Raw genomic sequence first — 20,962 nt, 5'->3', positions numbered from 1 at the left:
CACTGTGGGAGGAGGGACGGCTCGGATCCTCTCCCAGGAGGGTTGCGAAAGCCCGTCCCGTCCTGAGCAAGCCTCCTTTCGCTCCGGGACGCGCCATGGCCAGGAGGAAGGTGGCTATCTGCAGCTGGCTGGGCTTCGTGGCTCTCCTGGCGATCTTCCTGCTGGGGATCTTGGTGGGTGAGTCGAGAGAGGATCCTGGCTTGTGGGCTCCGGGAAAGGGGGCAGCCCCCTACTTGGAACAGGGCGCGCGAGGTGGGGTGGGCGAGGGAAATCAGAGCTGGGCTTCGCGCGCGTCAAAGCTGCCAGACGGGCTTCCCTGAGCGCACGGATAAGGGAGCCCTTCGGGGGAGGGGCTACGGCTCAGTGGTTAGAGCAAGAAGGTCGCGGGTTCGATCCCCGGCATCTCCAGGGAGGGTCGGGAGAGAAACCTGTCTGAAATCCTGCGTTTGCTGCTGCCAGTCCTGAGCTGGGCGCAGCGCACAGTGAGAGGAGAGGTGGCGATGGGGTCAGGTAGCAACAACAGAAGGGGGAAATCTCTGCTGTCTGACACTCCGGCGGGTGTGGGACGAATAGTTCCGACCTAATTAAAGGCACCTTCCTGTACACCCACGCTGCATGGGACAAGCGCTTTGCACATGCTCCGAGGCGCTCTAGTTGCTCCCGCTTTGCAGCTGCTCCAAGGCTGAGCGCAGGCATTCCAAACGGACTCTGCCGTTCGCTGGAAGTCCCAGCGAACCCCAATGACTTTTTGTATTCCGTTTCTGATAAACCTTGTCACAGGAGGCACCCTTCGGATTCGGAACCTTTCCCCACCAAGGCACAGGGTTTTTGGCAAACCTGCTGGACCCTTCAGCGGGTAATGTTATTGAGGAAGACCATCCCTTAAATTTTCCATGCCCATCGTATTGCCCATCCAAGCTCTGGTGATGCATGGATAATCAGGTGCCCTTTATTCTTCCAAAGCGACACAACCAATTACAAAGGAAGGAGACCCATTGTATCATCTAGGACCTAGATAATAACAGAGTAATCAATATGTTTCTGGCACCACATCCTCAAATTTCCCTTTTCTAATGTATTTATAGGGCATCAGAAAGCAAGCCTCATGTAAAGCCTCATGGCTTTTGTTATTTTAAAAAAAATGTTGACAGGTGAGGAGTGTGACCTGCAACAGAGTGTTGCAGCGCATCTTCCCTCTGAAGAGGAGTGCTCCTGTTGAGGGTTCAGATCAGCCATTCATTCCAAACAGGTTATCCCAATCCTCCCAAATCCTGGTTTTCTGTCTGTTTTTTTGTTTTTGTTTTCCAACTGATAGTCAATATTCTGTGGATATTGAGCATGCAGATTAATCTCCTATTTTGTATGTGAGCCTTGAGGTTTTGTACTTCCGCAAGCTTCAGGGGATACCTTGAATACGCTGGATCACCCTGTTTTGGCTCCAGTCCTGTCGGCACCCGAGTTCACTGTTAGAAGGATTAATGAGAAAGACCTGAGACCTTGGGGGACCGCTACCAGCCAGAGCAGACAATATTGGCCTAGATGAATTGGCCAAAATGATAAGGCGGGTTCCCTGTGTTCTGTAGCAGTGAGACTGTTTTGGCTCAATGCATCTTTATGCTTTTTTTTTAAAAAAAAAGGCCCTCTTTATGGGGGAGGAGAGAGGTGAAGCTTTGAAACAGCACAACTCCAAGACAGGCAGGCCTTTTGCTGAGACTGAACACTTACATAACCCTTCCCGGTAAAGGAAACAAGTACAAGTTTGTCGAGGCAAGATTGTTGTAATTGTTGTTTTTCCTCCTTCCGTCTGCTCTCAAATACCCAAAATGAGTAATTTGGAAAGCTCTGTGTTATGTTGGTCATGAAGATGAAAAGAGGCGATAGAAATATAAGCTGACAGTGGGGACTTTTATCATGTCATGCTGGTTCCTCACCCCCCACACCCCCATCATCTAAAACTTCTGTTTTTGCTTTAAGCTGCTGAGGGTTTTTCTAAAGGAGGCAGGCCTGTATCTTTCTAGGAGTGGTGGTCTCTGAACAGGACTTAGTGGCAGGTGCCCCAGGCTCGACTCAGCAGAATGCGCAACCCCAGCATGGGCTCATCACATTTTGAAACCAGTGAAGTAATGTTTAAGTAATGTTAATATAAAATAATAATAATAATAATAATAATAATAATAATAATAATAATAATAATAAATAATACTTTATTATTTACACCCCGCCCATCTGGCTGGGTTTCCCCAGCCACTCTGGGTGGCTTCCAACAGCAAAATAAAATAAAATAAAATAAAATAAAATAATCGATTAAACATTAAAAGCCTCCCTAAACAGGGCTGCCTTCAGATGTCCTCTAAAAGTCTGGTAGTTATTTTTCTTTTTGACATCTTGTGGGAGGGCGTTCCACAGGGCGGGTGCCACTACCGAGAAGGCCCTCTGCCTGGTTCCCTGTAACTTGGCTTCTCGCAAAGAGGGAACCGCCAGAAGGCCCTCGGCGCTGGACCTCAGTGTCCGGGCAGAGCGATGGAGGTGGAGACGCTCCTTCAGGTATACTGGACCGAGGCCGTTTAGGGCTTCAAAGGTCAGCACCAACACTTTGAATTGTGCTTGGAAACGTACTGAGAGCGTATGGGGTGTTAGAGGAGGGGTCCTGTTTCAGGTGGGGACACACCATGCTCCTTCTGGGGTAGTTTGTCTACCTTTGGTTCCCACCCTGCACTCAGCTCTCAGCTGAGGTGACAGTAGTCACAACTTGGGGAACAGCTTCCCCTTGCCAGCTAAACCAGGTAAGGATAGCTGGTGGGTTTCAAGCTAGCCTACTGCACAGTGGTAAAATACACATTCATTGCTCCATCAATAATAATAATAATAATAATAATAATATAATACTTACTCCCCAGCCACTCTGGGCAGCTTCCAACAGGATATTAAAAACACAATAAAACATCAAACATGAAAAACTTCCCTAAATAGGGCTGCCTTCAGATGTCTTTTAAAAGACAGATAGTTGTTTATTTCCTCGACATCTGATGGGAGGATGTTCCACAAGGCGGGCGCCACTACCGAGAAGGCCCTCTGCCTGGTTCCCTGTAACCTCACTTCTCGCAGGGAGGGAACTGCCAGAAGGCCCTCAGCGCTGGACCTCAGTGAACGATGGGGGTGGAGACGCTCCTTCAGGTATACTGGGCCAAGGCTGTTTAGGGCAGGCATCCCCAAACTTCGGCCCTCCAGATGTTTTGGACTACAATTCCCATCTTCCCCGACCACTAGTCCTGTTAGCTAGGGATCATGGGAGTTGTAGGCCAAAACATCTGGAGGGCCGCAGTTTGGGGATGTCTGGTTTAGGGCTTTAAAGGTCAGCACCAACACTTTGAATTGTGCTCGGAAACATGCTGGGAGCCAATGTAGGTCTTTCAGGACTGGTGTTATATAGTCTCGGCAGCTACTCCAAGTCACTGGCCCCTCCCTCCCGTGGCATGTGGCCCCCAGAAAGTTGCCCCAAAGAGAATGTGGCCCTCAGACTGAAAAATCTTTCCCACCCCTTGCTCTAGAGATAAGGCTTAGGGAATTCATTTCCCTCCTGCAGTGCCTCTTGCTGACAACTCTCCTTTGCGATCCCTGAGCGAGGGAAGGCATCTGAGCAATGCCACCGAACCAGCCGAGCTCTGCTCATCTCTTTATTAGGCAACCCAAGGGAGCGGTGACTCAGATAGCTCTTGCTCAGCTCAAGGGCTTTCTAATTTTATTTTTTTAATAAACAGAACGAAACAGAAATGTGGGCCGCTTACCCAAACTTGCCTGAGTATATATACAAGATTCTTTCCTGCGTCTTGGCAGCTGCTTTCGTTTAGCCTGGTGTTGCCAACTTTTGAAGTGGCTCCTATAGAGGTCCGTTTGCTCCCTAGAGTACATGGGGAGGAGTTAACCCTTCGATCCCCAGCTGCGAGCCTTCCCCAAAGATGTCCCCTATAACCGCTGGACTGAATACAGTCTTCCATTGGCTCTAGTAGGAGGCCAATTCCAAGCCTAACTACTGAATTATAGAATTGTAGAGTTGGAAGGGAACCCAAGGCAAGGGCCATCTAGCCCAACGTCCTGCAGTGCAGGAATCTCAACACATGGTTCCCCATCCAGTTTGAAACCATCCAGGACCCTGCTTAGCTTTGCAAATGTGCTAGCAGATTTACTGCTGCACCACTCCTCACGGGGTTGTTGTGAGGATGAAATTGAGAGGAGAAGGGGGGAGATCCATGTTGGCCACCTTGAGTTCCTTTGAGACAATACAGGGTGATTCATAATGGAAGCTGTATACTTCATTATGAATCACCCTGTATTAAGACCTAAATATATCTATGCAGTATATACCTGAGGTGTGAGGACACATGGGGGGAGGGAGAGAGGGAGGCTGCTCTAACCATTACATTACACTGCCTTGCATGACCTTGGGCCAGTAACTCCCTCTTAGCCTAGCCGACCTCATGGGGTTGTTTTGAGGGTGAAATCAAGAGGGGGGGATCTGAGGTAGAACCCTTTGAGCTCCTTGGAAAAAAGAGCACACACACACACACACACACACACACACACACAACTGGGACACAAGGAGAGGGAGGGAGGGAGAGAGAGACTCCTCTAACCACTGTGCCCCACTCCCTTGCATGACCTTGATATGGCCCATGGAGCAGAGATTCATCATCCCTCCTTTAACAGATGCAGAACTTGCCGATGATAATAATAATAATAATAATAATAATAATAATAATAATAATAATTTTTTATTTATACCCCGCCCTCCCCAGTCAAAAACCGGGCTCAGGGCGGCTGACACCAACAGAACCACAATAAAACATAAAAACAATTAATTAAAATACAGATTAAAATACAGTATTAAAATTTAAAGTGCAGCCTCATTTCAAGTAGGCCATAAATCCAAGCCATGAGGGAGAAAAACACAGGGGTCAGGCTGAGTCTACCCAAAGGCCAGGCGGAACAGCTCTGTCTTGCAGGCCCTGCGGAAAGATGACAAATCCCGCAGGGCCCTGGTCTCCTGGGAAAGAGCGTTCCACCAGGTTGGGGCCAGTACTGAAAAGGCCCTGGCTCTAGTAGAGGCCAATCTAGCCAATCTTTTTGTTCCACAGTATGAGAAGCCTACTGATTTCTCTGGTCACATCCACACGGCACATTTAAAGCACACGTCTTCCCTGCAAATACAGTGGTACCTCAGGTTACAAAGGCTTCGGATTACAAACACTTCAGGGTTACAGACTCTGCTAACCCGGAAGTAGTACCTCGGGCTAAGAACTTTACTTCGGGATGAGAACAGAATGCGTGCTGCAGCGGTGCGGCGGCGGCAGCAGGAGGATCCATTAGCTAAAGTGGTACCTCAGGTTAAGAACAGTTTCAGGTTAAGAACTGGCCTCCGGAACGAATTAAGTTCTTAACCAGAGGTACCACTGTAATCCCATCACATTGGATGATGGGCAAGGGGAAGGAACCTTGATGCAATCCCATAATAGTAGTGCTTGGAAGGACAGGGGGGACAGAACTGACGGTTGTCATTGCGACGGCATTGCAGGATGGTGCGTGAAATCGGCGAACAAGCCAGCTGGCACAACACACGTCTTTCGAAATGCAAGAAGGCAACTTTTTGCAGAACTGAAGGCGGAAAACATCCGGGAATTTCTGCGGTGAGTTTTGCAGCTTTCTTTGGTGACTACCGGTAACTGTTTAAAAAGTTGTAAAAATGCAGAGCAAAACTCCAGAAGCGTCTCTCCAGGTGACATCAACAGACTGCCAGGTGAAAGGCAGTGGCAGCCAGAACAGGGTCAGGCCCCTGCTTCGGTCTGTTATAGGAAAAAATGGGGTTGGCATATGCAGCCCAACTCCCCATCAAGGGACTCTGTGTCCTCTAAATCCATTATCAGTCAGAAAAGAATGGATGGAGGCAAAATCCAGTGAAAGCAAGGCAGATCTTTCTTCTTCTGTTGCAACAGAGTTCCCACCCCACCCCCATTGCAGGGAGGTGAGGACCCAGAACAAATGTGTGCAAGAACTTTCAAAGACTTTAAATATCGCCTGGCCCCTTAGCCAAAAAACACCCCAAAAAGCATCATACACAACATCACAGAAAGAGGCAGTCTACAACAGAAATTGGAGATTGTGGCTGAGGGCCACATTTTATTCTGGGCAGTCTTCCAAGGATCCACATGTCAGTGGTGGGTGGGGCCCAAAGCAAAAGTGGGTGGAGCAATAAATGTGAACTTGACTTTTTGTGCAGGAGGCTAGCTTCTGCACATGCTCACACACCCTTCTCTATGCTCCATTCAGATGAGCAAGAGGTGCCATCAGAGGTCAGGCAGAAATGCTCCAGGTACAAGGCAGGGGGCGGGCGGGCTAGGGAGATTTCCAAGGCCCAGAGAGAGAAAATACTACTACTACTACTACTACTAATAATAATAATAATATTAATAATTTATTATTTATACCCCGCCCATCTGGCTGAGTCTCTCCAGTCACTCTGGGTGGCTCCCAATTGAATATTAAAACAATACAGCTTTAAATATTAAAAGCTTCCCTAAACAGGGCTGCCTTCAGATGTCTTTTAAAATTAGGATAGCTGCTTATTTCCTTGACATCTGATGGAAGGGCGTTCCACAGGGCGGGTGCTGCTACCGAGAAGGCCCTCTGTCTGATTCCCTGTAACCTCACTTCTCACAATGAGGGAACCACCAGAAGGCCCTCGGCGCTGGATCTCAGTGTCCTGGCTGAATGGTGGGGTTGGAGACCAAGGCCGTTCAGGGCTTTCGAGGTCAGCACCAACACTTTGAATTGTGCTCGGAAATGTACTGGGAGCCAATGTAGGTCTCTTAGGACTGGTGTTATGTGGTCTTGGCGGCCGCTCCCACTCACCAATCTAGCTGCCGCATTCTGGATTAGTTGCAGTTTCCGGGTCACCTTCAAAGCTAGCCCCATGTAGAGCAAAACGCAGTAATCCAAGCGGGAGATAACCAGAGCATGCACCATGCTTGGAGAAGCTTGGAGGGCCACATTTGACCTCTAGGCCTGAGGGTTCCCCACCTCTGTCCTAGAGAGTGACAGGGGTGGTGCTTAGCACTCTTTCCCCCTGCTCTTGCTGCTCAAATGTTGAACATCTGGGGAGAGATAAAGGAGGTACAGCTTGGAAACCTTCTCAGATGAAGAGCATCACGTGAAGAACAGACTCAGCTGACTAACCATCAGAGTTGCTTGGACTGTAATTTGCTGCAGACGTTGATTAATCATTGAACCACAATGTCTGCCTTTGGAGAGGAGGCAGTCATGTGCCTCCATCCTATCTAACCTGGTTTTCTTTTATCCCTCACCACCCCCACACATATTCCGCATACCCTACTGACCACAACTCTGCAATTTCACATATAGACATAGCACTCGTCTCATTTAAACTTTAACCCACTTGAGAATCCACTCTTGGGAAATACGCTGAAAAGGATGCATTTATTTAAGTTGGATATGTTCCAGTTTGCCGTATATCTGCTCTGCTTAAGGCAGCAGTGAATTATTCTTGCCCTTTGCCAAATTATGACAACTTAATTCGTTTGCTTTTGGACACGGCAGTACAAACTTGTGGTACTGTAAGCATTATCTTACTATATATAAAGAAAAGTAAGGCTGTCGTCACGCTGCAGTTTGCATGGCCAGTAGCAGACGGCCCAGGCAAGCTGTATAATCAAGAATCATAGAGGGAGGGAGATACTTCACAGATGGTTTGGCTGATGCAGTAGGATCTTAGGTTTAGAGTAGTACAATAGTTCGCTAGATGGACTGATGAATTTTCTTAAATAAGGAGTAGGCAACTGCTTTCAGATCTGGGAAACCTTCTGAGGGGCACATAGCCAGGGCAGACAGGGTCAGAGGTAAACTGGGCAGAGCAATGCATGCAAATAGTGCCTTTACACGGCAGGTTAGTCACGCTCAGACACCCCTCTCTATCTTTCATCCAGTAAAACAAGAGACATCATAGAATCATAGAACTGTAGAGTTTGGAAGGGACCATGAGGGTCGTCTAGTCCAACCCCCTGCAACACAGGAATCTTCTGCCCAATGTGGGGCTTGAACCCACAACCCTGAGATTAAGAGTCTTGTGCTCTACTGACTGAGCTATCCCAGCAGAGTTCAGGCCAGAGCTCAGTCAGGCAAATACACTCAAGGAACAAAGTAAGGGCCAGTGAGAGTGTGTGTCCCCTGAGGAGAGTTTTGAGGGCCAGATCCAGAGGGCCGCATTCAAGCCCCTGGACCAGTTCGCCCCCCAGCTGTTGTTGGACCACAATTCCCATCATCCCTAGCTAGCAGGACCAGTGGTCAGGAATAATGGGAGTTGTAGTCTCACAACAGTTGAGGAACTAAACTTGAGAAAAAAACTGCCCTGGACTGTCTTAAATACCACACCCATTTTTTAACACAAAGATGCATCCATTGGAGGGGGGGGGAAGAGATGATATGGAATAGAATTATTTTGGAATCACCCACCTTGGCTATTCTAAACCATTTTGGAAAAGGTTTGCCTGCTTTGCCCTTTGGGGAACAGGACATCCCAGCGCTTATCCTCTCTTTTTTTTTATTAAAAAAGCCATCCTCTGTGGTTCATTTCAGCTCTTTCACGAAGCTCCCTCATGTGGCAGGAACAGAACAAAATCTTCACCTGGCAAGACAAATACAAGCCCAGTGGAAGGAATTTGGCTTGGATACAGCCGAGCTGGTTCATTACGACGTCCTACTTTCCTACCCAAATCAAAGCAACCCCAACTATGTTGCTATTACCGATGATCATGGAAACGAGGTAAAGAGGGCAGAATGTTCTCTCTGCTGCATGCGAGTTGAAAGAAAAGAAAGAAAGAGAATCACATTCAGGAGGGCTAAACTGTGTCAGATCTCGCAATCAAATTTGAAAGTGGGTGGCTTTTGTATTCCAGGAGCTGCCAATCTTTTGGGGGGGGGGGTTCCACGGGGACATTTGTATTTTTGAGAGGGTGCCAAGATTACCGGCTCTTCAGCTTGCTTCTCTCCCCTGCCCTGGCAGACACACAGAAAGAGAGGAACCCCACACATGTGTGTGCACACACGGAGACTCTTTACTGAGTAGTAAATGGATCTAGTGGAATGAAGATGGATTCACATTAGTTTGCATGATTTCATTGGTGTCCTCTCCAAAAAAAAACAACCCTCACCCCACTATCAAATCAAACCTTTTTGGGGCACTTCAAAGTAAGAAGAGCAGTGCAGGATCAGGCCCAAGGCCCATCTTGTCCAGCACTCTGTTCTCACAGTGGCCAGCCAGGTGTCTTATGGGAAGCCCATAAGCAGAACCTGTGAAAAACTCACAGATCTAGTGTGTTTGCCAGAGCCAGAAAAACATTGGAATGCTTCTGCTAGGAAAAGGCTTTCCACCTGTGCATTCGAACCAGTGTTGAGAAGAACTGGACCAGTGTAATAGATAGTGTCAGACTAGGACCCGGGAGACCCGGGATCAAGTCCCCACTTAGTCAGGGAGCTCCCTGAGTGACCTTAGGTCAGGCATAGCCTCTTACTATAACCTACCTCAGATGGTTGTTGGGTGGATTCAATGAGGAGAGGGAGAACCATACCCACCACCTTGAACAAGCGAGTGAAAAAGGTGGTGTATAAACCAACAAACTTTCCTTCCCTTTCCTCTCCCTGAACAGATTTATTTTTTGGGGGGGGGGGTTGCAGGAAAGGGAAGCGAATTCTGTTGGACAGCCAAAATTCCCTGCATTAGCAGAAGCACTTTGTTGGATGTCGCCTGTTAACCGAAGGCACAGGTCATCAAGTCTTCAATATTTTTTTAAAACAGTGTGACCAACAAATGATGCCACACATCATGGGCCAAAATGCTTGGCAGCCCCCGTTTTAGCTGCTCAAGTACCGACCTGAGCCCTGAGAAGAACACAGAGCTAGGAGAGGAGTTGAGAAAGGCAGTCCTCTCCCAATTCCCTCCTTTCATTTTGTGTGTTTTTCAAGAGGGGTAGCCATGCTCACCACCTCGTCCTGAAGGGGCAGTGAGCAAGGTCGTTGGAGGACTGGGAGAGTTTGTGGATACCAGGGAGGTCCTCAAACCACAGGCACCTAGCTGGTAGCCCAGCTCTTTCCAGAAATAGTAATAACAACAACAACAGAGGCTATTTGGCATTCAAAATACCAAATTCCAATTCTCAGTGAGTACAAACCTTTTCTGAATGTATGTGACTCCAGCTCTCTAATAGTGTCCCTTCTTCCGAACAGATTTTCAACACGTCACTCTTTGAGCTTCCTCCTGAAGGATATGAAAACGTCTCAGGGGTGCTGCCGCCATATAACGCTTTTTCGGCGCAAGGCACGCCAATGGTAAGGAGTGGGGAAGCACAAATCCAGCCCTCGGAAGTCAGTATGGGAAGGAGAGTGAAAAGTTCGCAAGCCAGGCAAGAAGACAGTAATGGCCATCCTGGTATTTATATTGAGGATCTCCACCTTGTGCCTCTGAGCGTGAGCAAAGTGTAAAGGGAGGTGTCAGAGGGTTGCCGTGGCTACTCTAGAGTAACTCCGCTTGAGTCCAATTTGTCCTTAAAGACTTTTATTGTGCAAGATATTTGCAGTGCAGAGACAGCTTAAAACATGACCTCTCATCCCGAACCAGAATCCGGCAATGGCGTACGTCTGTTCTTACGCCAGCAAAGTAGTCGGGGCACCCCCAAAACGCCTCCCCCTTGACCTGCGTCACGGTGCTCTCCTTAACTCTTGCGCCGGAAGGAGCGATGCCCTCTCAGTCTCCTCCCTGAGCGATCGTTGAGAGGGCTCTCCAACATCCATGAGCTCCTGCCCCCGAGCTTTCCCATTGTTCCCCACGCTGATTTCTCTCTCTCCCTTTGAGTCCTTCCCCTCCCCTCAGGCTGCTTCAGACCCACTGCTGCTCTCTGTGCTTGACGAGGTGGACGTCAGGATGATGGGGGCTGGCTCCCTGTAGGGAGTCACCCTTACAGTAGGGTCTGAGGTTGGCGAGTGATATGAGCAGGTACGCCAGGCCCTAGTAAGTCCATAGAGTTCTTTGGAGTACAAAACCTCACTGGCCCTCACCAATGATGGTCCTTTTCTTACCTCAATCCTGCAGATCATAAACCACAAGTTTCATAAACATAAAGTCTTGGTGCCTGGGTCTGGACACTCTTATTATGGGGTGCAGAGCTGAAAAGAGAGTGAGTTAGGGTATTGTTGCCCCTTGCATGTCTCTACATCTCCCATACGTCTTCCTGACATGTGTGGACTTACAGTCTTTCCAGCTTGCGCATCACTGGTTTTAGAGTCATTGAGCACCCCAAATGGGCTGTTCTTCTATCTCCTTTCTTCTTTCCTCCGTATCAACGGGACCTTGAAAATAACACTTATCTCAGCCTCCTTGCTTCAGCTTCCTAAAACAAACCCATCCAGGCTTTCTGTGACTTCGTTGTGATAAGGTCAAATTGCTACAGCTAATAGTGTGGCAGAAAGCAGGTGTTTACTTCAACTACATCCTAACTTCAAGATTTTATGGTTTAACTGTAGGCTGCAATTTGAATTTTTTTTAAAGCAGCGTAATTTTTTCTTGAAAATTTTCTGTTACATATATTCCACATTTATACAATAGCCAATAAAACAAAACATCAATCAGTTACGTATTGTTTGTGGAATGAAAGCAACAGCAGTAAATACCAAACTTATTCGCTGATATGATTTCCATTCTGGACATGAGACGAATGAATGAAAGACAGTAATTTCTGCTTCTGTTTTTCCTGGAATATCCCAAAATCTCTAGTCAGTACCCTGTGAGCAACATTAGCATCTCTTCCTCTATAACAGGGGTCAGCAAACTTTTTCAGCAGGGGGCTGGTCCACTGTCCCTCAGACCTTGTGGGGGGCCGGACTATATTTTGGAAAAAGGGGGGGGAGAACAAATTCCTATGCCCCACAAATAACCCAGAGATGCATTTTAAATAAAAGCACACATTCTACTCATGTAAAAACACGTGATTCCCGGACAGTCTGTGGGCAGGATTTAGAAGGCGATTGGGCCGGCCCCGGAGCCCGGGCCTTAGTTTGCCTACCCATGCTCTATAATATTGAACTCAAGTAGTCAGTGTCTACAGTTGTGGAGTCAAAACTGAGAAACAAGAGGGGAGATATCAATATGTTCAAACTTACTGTGGAAGAAGGAACCCCTACCACCAAAGCAGGTAAAAAACAATTGTTTCTTGAGTTTCAAATGGTAAAGAAAATGGAAAATTGGTTGTGGGATACAACCGAGTGTCCTGGAAGAAGGCAGGGCTGGAATCCTGAACAAGGAATATTCTGCCAGGAGCTAAGAACACAATACAACATTTTGTAGCAGGTCTTACTTATTCATTTTCTGGCCCATCTCCAAGGGCAGCCCCTGTATAATGTATTACAGTAGTCTAGATGGGAGTTGATCATTGCAGGGCTCCCCAAGTTCATGCGTTTTGATATAGGTGTTTTAAAGACTCAACACAAGTACAGTGGAACCTCGGTTTTCGAACATAATTCGTTCCAGAAGGCTATTTTACTTCCGAAACGTTCGAAAACCAAGGCACAAAGGGCTGTCGGCAAATTCAATTGAGAAAATTGAAAAGCATGTAGTAGAAGCTGTTCGACTTCCGAGGCACGTTCGAAAATGGAAGCATTTACTTCTGGGTTTGGGGCGTTTGGGTTCAGAAACATTTGTCAACAGAGGCGTTCGAGAACCAGTTTTCCACTGTACAGTGGTACCTCTGGTTGCGAACGGGATCCATTCCGGAGGCCCGTTCGCAACCTGAAAAGGCGCATCCTGAAGCACCATGTCTGCGCGGGCGTGTGACGTAATTCGGGGCTTCGGCGCATGCACAAAGCACAATTTAGTGATTCTGCGCATGCGCGCGCGCATCGAACCCGGAAGTAACCCGTTCTGGGACTTCTGGATTCGGCCCGTTCGCAACATGAAAAGACGTATCCCGCAGTGAACGTAACATGAGGTATGACTGTATAAGAGATTCCCAAAGTAACCATGGACAGTAACATCAAACGTATTTTTCCCCCCCACCCCACAAAAAGGCAGATCTGGTGTATGTGAATTATGGCCGCACTGAAGACTTTTTCAAACTAGAGCGTGAGATGGGAATCAACTGTACAGGAAAGATTGCCATTGCCCGATATGGGAAAATATTCCGAGGAAACAAAGTAAGTTGATGCTATCTCTGCTGCTGCCTTTTCTTTCCTTCTTCCCCGCATTCCCTTCCCTAATAATAAAACTTTTCAGGTGCTGCTTTTCAGGTTCCAGTGTGGAAATACATCAGGTGGGAAAGAGGGAGCAAACTCCGGGGTGTGTGTGTGTGTGTGTGTTAGGGTGGATCATACCACTTCAGCCTGCAGGTAGAGATCCCATTTTTGAGCTCTCTCTGCTAAAAAAGCACCTCTCCACAAGTAGAAACCTGCATAGCGTGAAGCAAATTATGCCAGAAGCATTATCCCTAATATTACTGCGGTTTGTTTTTACCTGAAAAGCTTTGTTTCTTTGTTAATGCCAGGGAGCGTTCGAATATATTATGTTCCCCTATAGTTTGCAGTGGTGTGTTCCATTTCATCATCTAGTTGTATGACAGACTCTCTCACTAAAGGTGGCAGATGGGTAGCCAGTGTTCTGGGTGTTTAAAAGAGTCAGCTCTCCCTCTTAGCTATAATGGAGATGTCTGTTTTAACTGTTTGTTGTAAGGTTCCTTTATTAAAGCGTAGCCGGGTATTTTGTTCATGTGAATATTGCTTTGTGCCCACTTATCTCCCATCCAGAGGGTCACATTAAAGAGGAGGAATTTCTGAAACCAAACTATATATTTTTATTTATTTACACTCAATGAGGGTTTCAAGCTTTATGGTTTATTCCTGTGAGTCACAATCCTTAGCTTCAGGCAAATGCTCTTTACAGAGAACTTCAAAAGCTTATTCAGCTTATTTGAACAATGGGGTGGATCTACACACTGGGGGGAAACATTATAAATAAATTAGAAATAAAATTGTTATAACAAGAGAAAAACTGCTATGGAAATTGCTTAATTTTTGTTTTGCTCTCTGGTGCCATCTGGTGTTGCATGTTTATAACGCATCCCAAACGTTGTTTCTTGGCAAATGTAGCTGAGTCCCCAGTCTCAGGATAGACTATTTCCACCTATTAATATTACCACACCAGCAACACTCTCGCTGTCTCTTCTAGGAATTTGACTGAGTTGAATGAAACTGAGTTGTGCTGCCTAGCTAACCCCAGATCCCTATCAGGGCAGATCCTTCTGTTCCCCAGAGGCGAGGGGGTGTCAGGGGAGGCAAAAGCTTGGCCCCTACTGGAGAGGAGCCGCAGGATGCAGCCAGAGGGGCTCCCCCAATTCCAGCAGGGTGGGCAGCTCTTCTCTGCCTCCTCCTCCTCCTCCTCCTCCTCCTCCTCCTCCTCCTCCTCCTCCTCCTCCTCCTCCTTCCTGCTGCTCCAACGCCACCTCAAAGTAGACCACTTTGAACTTCTCCTCCTGCAGGCCCCGCTGCAGCAGGGGGCACCAAATTTTATCCTTGCTCCAGGCACCATATTACCAAAGTCCGCCCCGATGGTAGGTACCGTGTTTCTCCTAAAATAAGACACGTCTTATATTTATTTTTCCTCCAAAAAAACACACCACGGCTTATTTTCGGGGGATGTCTTATTTTTTCGAGCGGGAGCTGGCAACAGCATGCTGCGCCGAGCCCCGACCCGTTGAGAGCTGGGGAGCAGAAAATAAAAATGGCAAGGCTGCCCTTGTAACAAAGCACAATAATACCGTAATACTGCGGAGCTCAGCGGGGTTTCGGCCCTCCCATTTTCATGCTGCTGGGGAGCAGAAGAAACGCTGTGATCCAAGGATCCAAACGCGTCGGCGGAGCAGGAAGCAGCCGCAGAGGCGGCTGCGAGAGAAGCGGCGGCGGAGGAACTGGCAAGAGGCGGCTGCACGGGAGCCGCTTCGGGGAGCGCAGCACAGCGCGAAGAGTCTGGTGAGAGGCAGCTGCGGCTGCAGGTGAAGCCCGGGATCTGTGTGGGTGACTGGGGGCGAGCGCCCTGAGCGCTGCGGCGGTAGTGAAGAGGCACCCGATCAGCCCGCCGCAGCTGCCTCTCACCAGGCTCTTTGCGCTGCGCTGCGCTCCCCGAAGCGGCTCCCACCCCCGGCTTATTTTTGGGGGATGTCTTATATTTATTCTACTAATGAAAAGCCTGACATGGCTTATTTTTGAGGACCGTCTTATTTTAGGAGAAACACGGTAGTTGGGGGTCCAAGCACATCTAAAAAGGCCATGGGCTCTCCAGTCACAGTTTTGAGCACCAGCCTTATTCCATTGGCAACAAGACAAGGAACAAATGCCACTTATCTCTTGGGCTATGGCGACGCACCTTTTGAAAACCACTTCTTAATGTTTGGCTGCTCTGTAGGTTAAAAATGCCATGTTAGCTGGAGCTAAAGGGATTATCCTTTACTCAGACTCTGCGGATTACTGCGCACCTGGAGTCGATCCCTATCCGGATGGGTGGAATCTCCCCGGAGGAGGAGTGCAGCGCGGGAATGTCTTAAACCTCAACGGTGCAGGAGATCCCCTTACCCCGGGGTATCCAGCCAAAGGTTAGTACTGTAATATACTCAGCACAATCTTACACTTGGGAAGTAAGTTTAACCATTTGTTTCATGGGGTGAGTTTCAAGGTTTTCTGCCTGTTTGGCATCCACCCAGATTTGCTTGCACAAAGCTTACACAGTGGTTATCTGGAAACTCTTCTTGGTTCCTCAGAGTATACCTTCAGATATGGAGTTGACAATGGAGTGGGGATTCCCAGAATCCCAGTTCATCCCATTGGCTACCATGATGCTGAAATATTATTACGGTATGTATAGTTTAATCGTCTTTGGTGTTTGCAGAAAGCAGGGCGAGCTAATATTGTTATTCTAGCAGTATTAAAATATTGTTGTTTCTTACCCCCTATTTTTATTGATATGGATAAAAAGCTGGCACAACACCATATTTATCTTCATGGTGGGTTGGAAATATGAGCTTGGCTCCTAATCTCACACTGCTTAAGCTAAGATTTAGGCTCAAATCTCCCATTTAGCTATGAAGGTCACTGGGTGGGTCAGCCTAGCTTATTTTTAGCCTAACTGAATTTCAATGTATCTGTGAGAACAAAATTGTGAGGTAGGCATGCTTATATGCTCTCCTGAGCTCCTTGGAGGAACGATCGGATTGAAAACATTATAAGTAAGAAAATAAGTTAAACTGGATGTTTCCTCTGAAAGGGACAGTGAAACACAATCATTTTGACATAGGTCTGCTACCCGCAATACAGCAATTGACAAGGGGCAACTGTGTGCATATCCAGAAGCCTTGACCCTAAAACAGAAAGCATATCGCATATTAATTTGATGACACTAAATGTTGGGCCCCCTTCATACTTGCCATTTGCGTGTCGAGGTCACCGGATTCCCCCCAATAAATTCACGCACACACGTGAATTAAGTTTAAGGTTTTTGGCATTATTTTGGCCACAACTTTATTAAAATACAATCAAATGTGAGTGATTGCTTAGGCATTGGCTAACACATCTGTCCCCCGCCCTGGGACAGATCCTGCACTGACTTCCTCTAGTCAATTGTGGAAGTCAGTAGGTAAACATTCTCAGCGGGAGGACGGAGCCGGGTACTAGGCCCTTCTTGTCCTCCCTCGAATGTTCCCCGAGGCTCAATTTGCTCTGTGTTAGGCCCAATTCCCCTAGCGGGGTACTGACAAGAGCCGTTCGAGCCCCAGGATTCCTTTAATGGAATACCTCTATAAGCAGCAGCAATTTAGCGTAATTTCAGCCTTTCCATACTCCTCTTTCCAGCCAATTTCTTACCAGCGAATTTTAATCAATGCCTAACCGCCAACCTTACAAGTTGTGAAGATTTGCTATGCAGTAGGCAAAAACCAAATGGCAACAGCCAATCAGCCAGATGGCAAAATTCCTACCGGGCCCCTGCCCCAAAGCAGGCGACCCCATGACAGGCACAGCAATGTCAATACGCAAAGCATCCTCAAAAAGAGGTGGGTGGGCGGGAAATCCGAAGTGCTTGGCAAAAGTGAAACCAATATGGCCCCGCAGGGGGGTTTTATAGGCTAGGGGCCATCCCTTATTTCAAACTGCAACACTCTTTTCTCCCCGGCAACAGCACCAAATTGCCCAGTCATGCCAGTGGCCATTTTATTTAATCTACCTAGCAACAACAGGGTCATCCTGACTTCCCCTCCTGCAACACGTGCTCTCCATAATTGGAGAACCCGTTTTGGGAATCACTGTGTTAAGGAGATGATGGCTGCTAATTCAATGACCTTGCCAAGATCTGTCTATCTTGCTTTCCCTGCTGCAGGTCCATGGGAGGTCCTCCACCTCCGGATGAGAGTTGGAAGGGAAATCTCAACGTGTCCTATAACATTGGGCCCGGATTTTCCGGCACCTACTCCAAAAGGTCAGTCTGAACACTTCTACGAACCAGCTGCCATTCCAAACCCTAGGAAGCAGCCTATGAAATATGAGAGTTGCTGCCATTTCCTGGAAGGTCTTCTGTGTCTTTCATGTAGCATAATCGCCTACACAAATGGCATATCCCAGTGGTAGCTGGTGCCCATCAGGACTGGCAAGGCAGGAGGTATGGCGGCCAACAGTAGGTGGTGCCAAAGCCAAAGGCAGGCTGAGCCAACTCATTCTGTTCTTGTCCTTGTTCTCCCTGCAGTGTTCAACAAGGGGAAAACTTGAGACTAAGGAGAAATAGAAGAACATAGGAAGTGGACTTATACTGAGGCAAACCATTGGGTCCCTCTAGCTCTGCTACTGAGCTATGACCCTTTCCCCCAATTAGGGCTAGCCCTATCATTAGGCAGAAAGACGTGACCATCTCAGGTGGTGGATGCTGGAGTGCTGGGTGGTGTGGTGTTGTGGGACACATGACCTGTTTTGCACCTCCCTCAGCTACCCTGCAGTGGAAGATGCTGTCCTGTCACCAGTGTCAAGGTTTCTACTGGCAGTTGAGTCAACTTTGAGCGGTGGCGGCAGGTTCCATGTTGCCTCTTGCCTCAGTTGGCAAATTTCTTGTGCTGACCCAGTTAATGAGTTCACCCTGAAAGAGGTTGCATGAGCCAGAGCAGGACTACCTGAAGGCTTGATCCAAGGAACAGCTTACCCATGGCAGCATATCATAGCACCAAAGCCTTGTTTTCTTGTACAGTCGTACCTTGGAAGCTGAACGCCTTGGCTCCCGAACAAATTGGCTCCCTGATGATCAAAACCCAGAAGCGCATGTTCTGGTTTCCAAACAGTTTTCAGAAGCTGAACATCCAGCGCAGCTTTCATGGCTTCCAGTTGGCTGCAGGAAGCCAAGCTTTGGTTTTTTAATGGTTCCGGGAGTCAGATGGACTCCCGAAACGCATTCTGTTCAAGAACCAAGGTACAACTGTACAATCAAGAGATTAGCTTCGTTCTTTGGCACCAGAAGGAGCAGACCCCCAATGCTAATTCATCCCCTCACTGTTGATCTGGCAAGTCCTAGTTTGGTTGACACTACGGTACTATGCTCTCACAGAATACTGTGCTTTTATTCTACAGGAAAGTCAGAATGCACGTACACACAGTCAATAAAATCACACGAATATACAACGTTATCGGGACCATCAAAGGAGCAGTGGAACCCGGTGAGCCTTTTTCTGGCCTAACAGCTGTTGGTTTTTAAGTGTTCCTAGAGTGAAAGGTCCACCCCCAGGCTCATTTCGCCATCTTGTCCCTCCTTGAGATGGATTTTTTTTTTACATGGTAGAACAAGCTCAGTCCCTTTAAAGCTATTTGCAGATACTGGGGTTCCTTCTGTCCTGCTTATTTCTGCTGATCACTTCCTGCAGCCCCTTGGAAACCCTGCTTGGAAGAGTTTGTTGGGACCCTGAAGAGCAGCATGAGAGATGGTACAAGGGGCTGCAGTTAGAAAGGGGGGAGATCAGTAAAATAAATGTTTCTCCTTCCTGAACTGCAGCAGGAACTTCTGCTAGACCCCAGCTCCTTCTGTTTTTGGAAGTTCGTTCTGCTGAGTGGGGCTCCAGGCTTCTGCCCCCCCCCCCCAAGCCTTACCCCTGCTGACGCCACTGTGGGGAGCTGCAAGCACAGCTAGCAAAGACAATCCTTCGTAGATCACTTCGTAGATCACTTCGGCTCAACCTCGTTTTTGAGCCTGTTAGTACTTTGTAGTCATTTGTAGTCATTTCTTTTGCAGAAGCTTCAGAGATAACTGGAATTTGAGACTCTGAAAGAGCAATTTTTGCAGCATCCCTGAATGGAATGAATTGGGTTTCCTCTTATTCTTCCTCTGAAAAATTCTATTGTTCTCTCACCCCACTAGCCCCTTTGGGGGGGGGGTCTGATCTGAATAAGGAAAGAAAAATCTGCCAAGTATATTTTGAGTTAGATCCAGTTCTTTGTAATCTCTCTCTCTCTCTCTCTCTCTCTCTCTCTCTCTCTCTCTCTCTCTCTCTCTCTCTCTCTCTCTCTCTCTCTCTCTCTGGTTTTTGCTCCTCCTCCCTAGATAGGTATATAATTTTGGGAGGCCACAGAGATTCTTGGGTCTTTGGCGGCATCGACCCAACCACTGGGGCAGCTGTCCTTCAAGAGGTCGCTCGGAGTTTTGGCAAGTTGGTGATGAAAGGTAATGAACTGCGCAAATAGAAAATAAAACATGAAGCATGCTGCCCAAGCTAGAAATAAGTCTTGGCAAGTCTAGCGCAACTTTTATAAAGTTAAATGGGTACAGGATTGCAGACTTATATAAGCCTAAGGCAGCTTTCCCCTCTAGAAGGTGTTTGACTTCAGCTACCGTACCATCAGTCCCTCCCAGAATAGCCAGGGAACATGAATGATGGGAGTTGTCGTCCAACAATATACACTAGTGGCCAAAATTGTGGAAACCTTTTGGGAAAAGTGCATTTCTGAGATTTGATGTCTCATAACACCATTTTATTTTTGGAGTGATACCATAAAATTATATATCAATGGAAAGATCATTTAACGAGGAATGTAATGCAACAAAGTTTGTTCAGTTATTTGAATTCTATTAAAAGTTATAGCCTAATAACCAGAAAAAAGAAGCACAACTTGCTTAGGTTGGTATGCAGTAGCTTTCCTTCATTTGAATGTAGCCAATGAGCATGAGGCGTTTAGAGAGCCAATCAGGTGTTATGAGCCATCAAACCTTGGAAATACACTTTCACCTAAAGATTTCCACTATTTTGGCCACTAGTGTGTGGAGGTCACCAGGTTGGGGAAGCTGGTTTAGACCCTCAAGTCCATTCTGAGCCCACAAAGTATTTCTTCCTAAACTCTAAGATCTGGAGATGATTTGGGTTTGAACACTTAGGTTTCATGAGCACTTCCTTGGGGTGTGAGAACTTCTTTGGTGGAACAGTTTCTTGAAAGATGCTTATTAGTCTCCTCCTCCTCCTCCTCCTCCTCCTCCTCCTCCTCCTCCTCCTCCTTCTCATGTTTCAAAGGCATTTCTAAAACCCGATTCCATTTTTTAATGGCATTGCCTTTTCAATTTTGATTGCTCTTATTGATCAGAGTGGGAGTTGAAATTTTAAATGTTTTCTTTTAAGAGGTTGTAAGGCTGCCTGGTCCTTTGCTTAAGAAATATAATTGCCGGCGGATGGAATGAAAAGCAACGAATAAAACAAAATCCTGATCCCAAACTAAGGCAATCAGAAACAGATCCTTATTTTATAGAGGTTACTGAAGCATGGTTTTTAACTGCCCCGGGGCTGTGTTTAAAAAGCAGGCCTGGGAAACCTTTGGTTCTCCAGCTGTTGCTAGACTACAACTCCTATCC

General features: G+C 47.3%; 1 protein-coding gene across 1 annotated transcript in view; it reads left to right on the top strand.

Annotated features, from left to right (window-relative positions):
• Positions 1 to 20,962, top strand: part of NAALAD2 (N-acetylated alpha-linked acidic dipeptidase 2) — a 34,040-nt gene continuing 13,078 nt past the window's right edge. The window contains exons 1-10 of the mRNA XM_035114942.2: positions 1 to 177; positions 5,570 to 5,681; positions 8,644 to 8,830; positions 10,291 to 10,392; positions 13,123 to 13,248; positions 15,509 to 15,695; positions 15,861 to 15,954; positions 17,471 to 17,569; positions 18,703 to 18,788; positions 19,667 to 19,786. Coding sequence (XP_034970833.2) covers positions 96 to 177; positions 5,570 to 5,681; positions 8,644 to 8,830; positions 10,291 to 10,392; positions 13,123 to 13,248; positions 15,509 to 15,695; positions 15,861 to 15,954; positions 17,471 to 17,569; positions 18,703 to 18,788; positions 19,667 to 19,786 — 1,195 coding nt within the window. The 5' untranslated portion in view covers positions 1 to 95. The remainder of the gene's footprint in view (positions 178 to 5,569; positions 5,682 to 8,643; positions 8,831 to 10,290; positions 10,393 to 13,122; positions 13,249 to 15,508; positions 15,696 to 15,860; positions 15,955 to 17,470; positions 17,570 to 18,702; positions 18,789 to 19,666; positions 19,787 to 20,962) is intronic.

This window comes from Zootoca vivipara, chromosome 4 (genome assembly GCF_963506605.1).
Source record: "Zootoca vivipara chromosome 4, rZooViv1.1, whole genome shotgun sequence".
Classification (NCBI taxonomy): Eukaryota; Metazoa; Chordata; class Lepidosauria; order Squamata; family Lacertidae; genus Zootoca; species Zootoca vivipara.
Note: the sequence above shows the minus strand (reverse complement) of the source record. Positions and strands in the feature narration are given on the sequence as shown.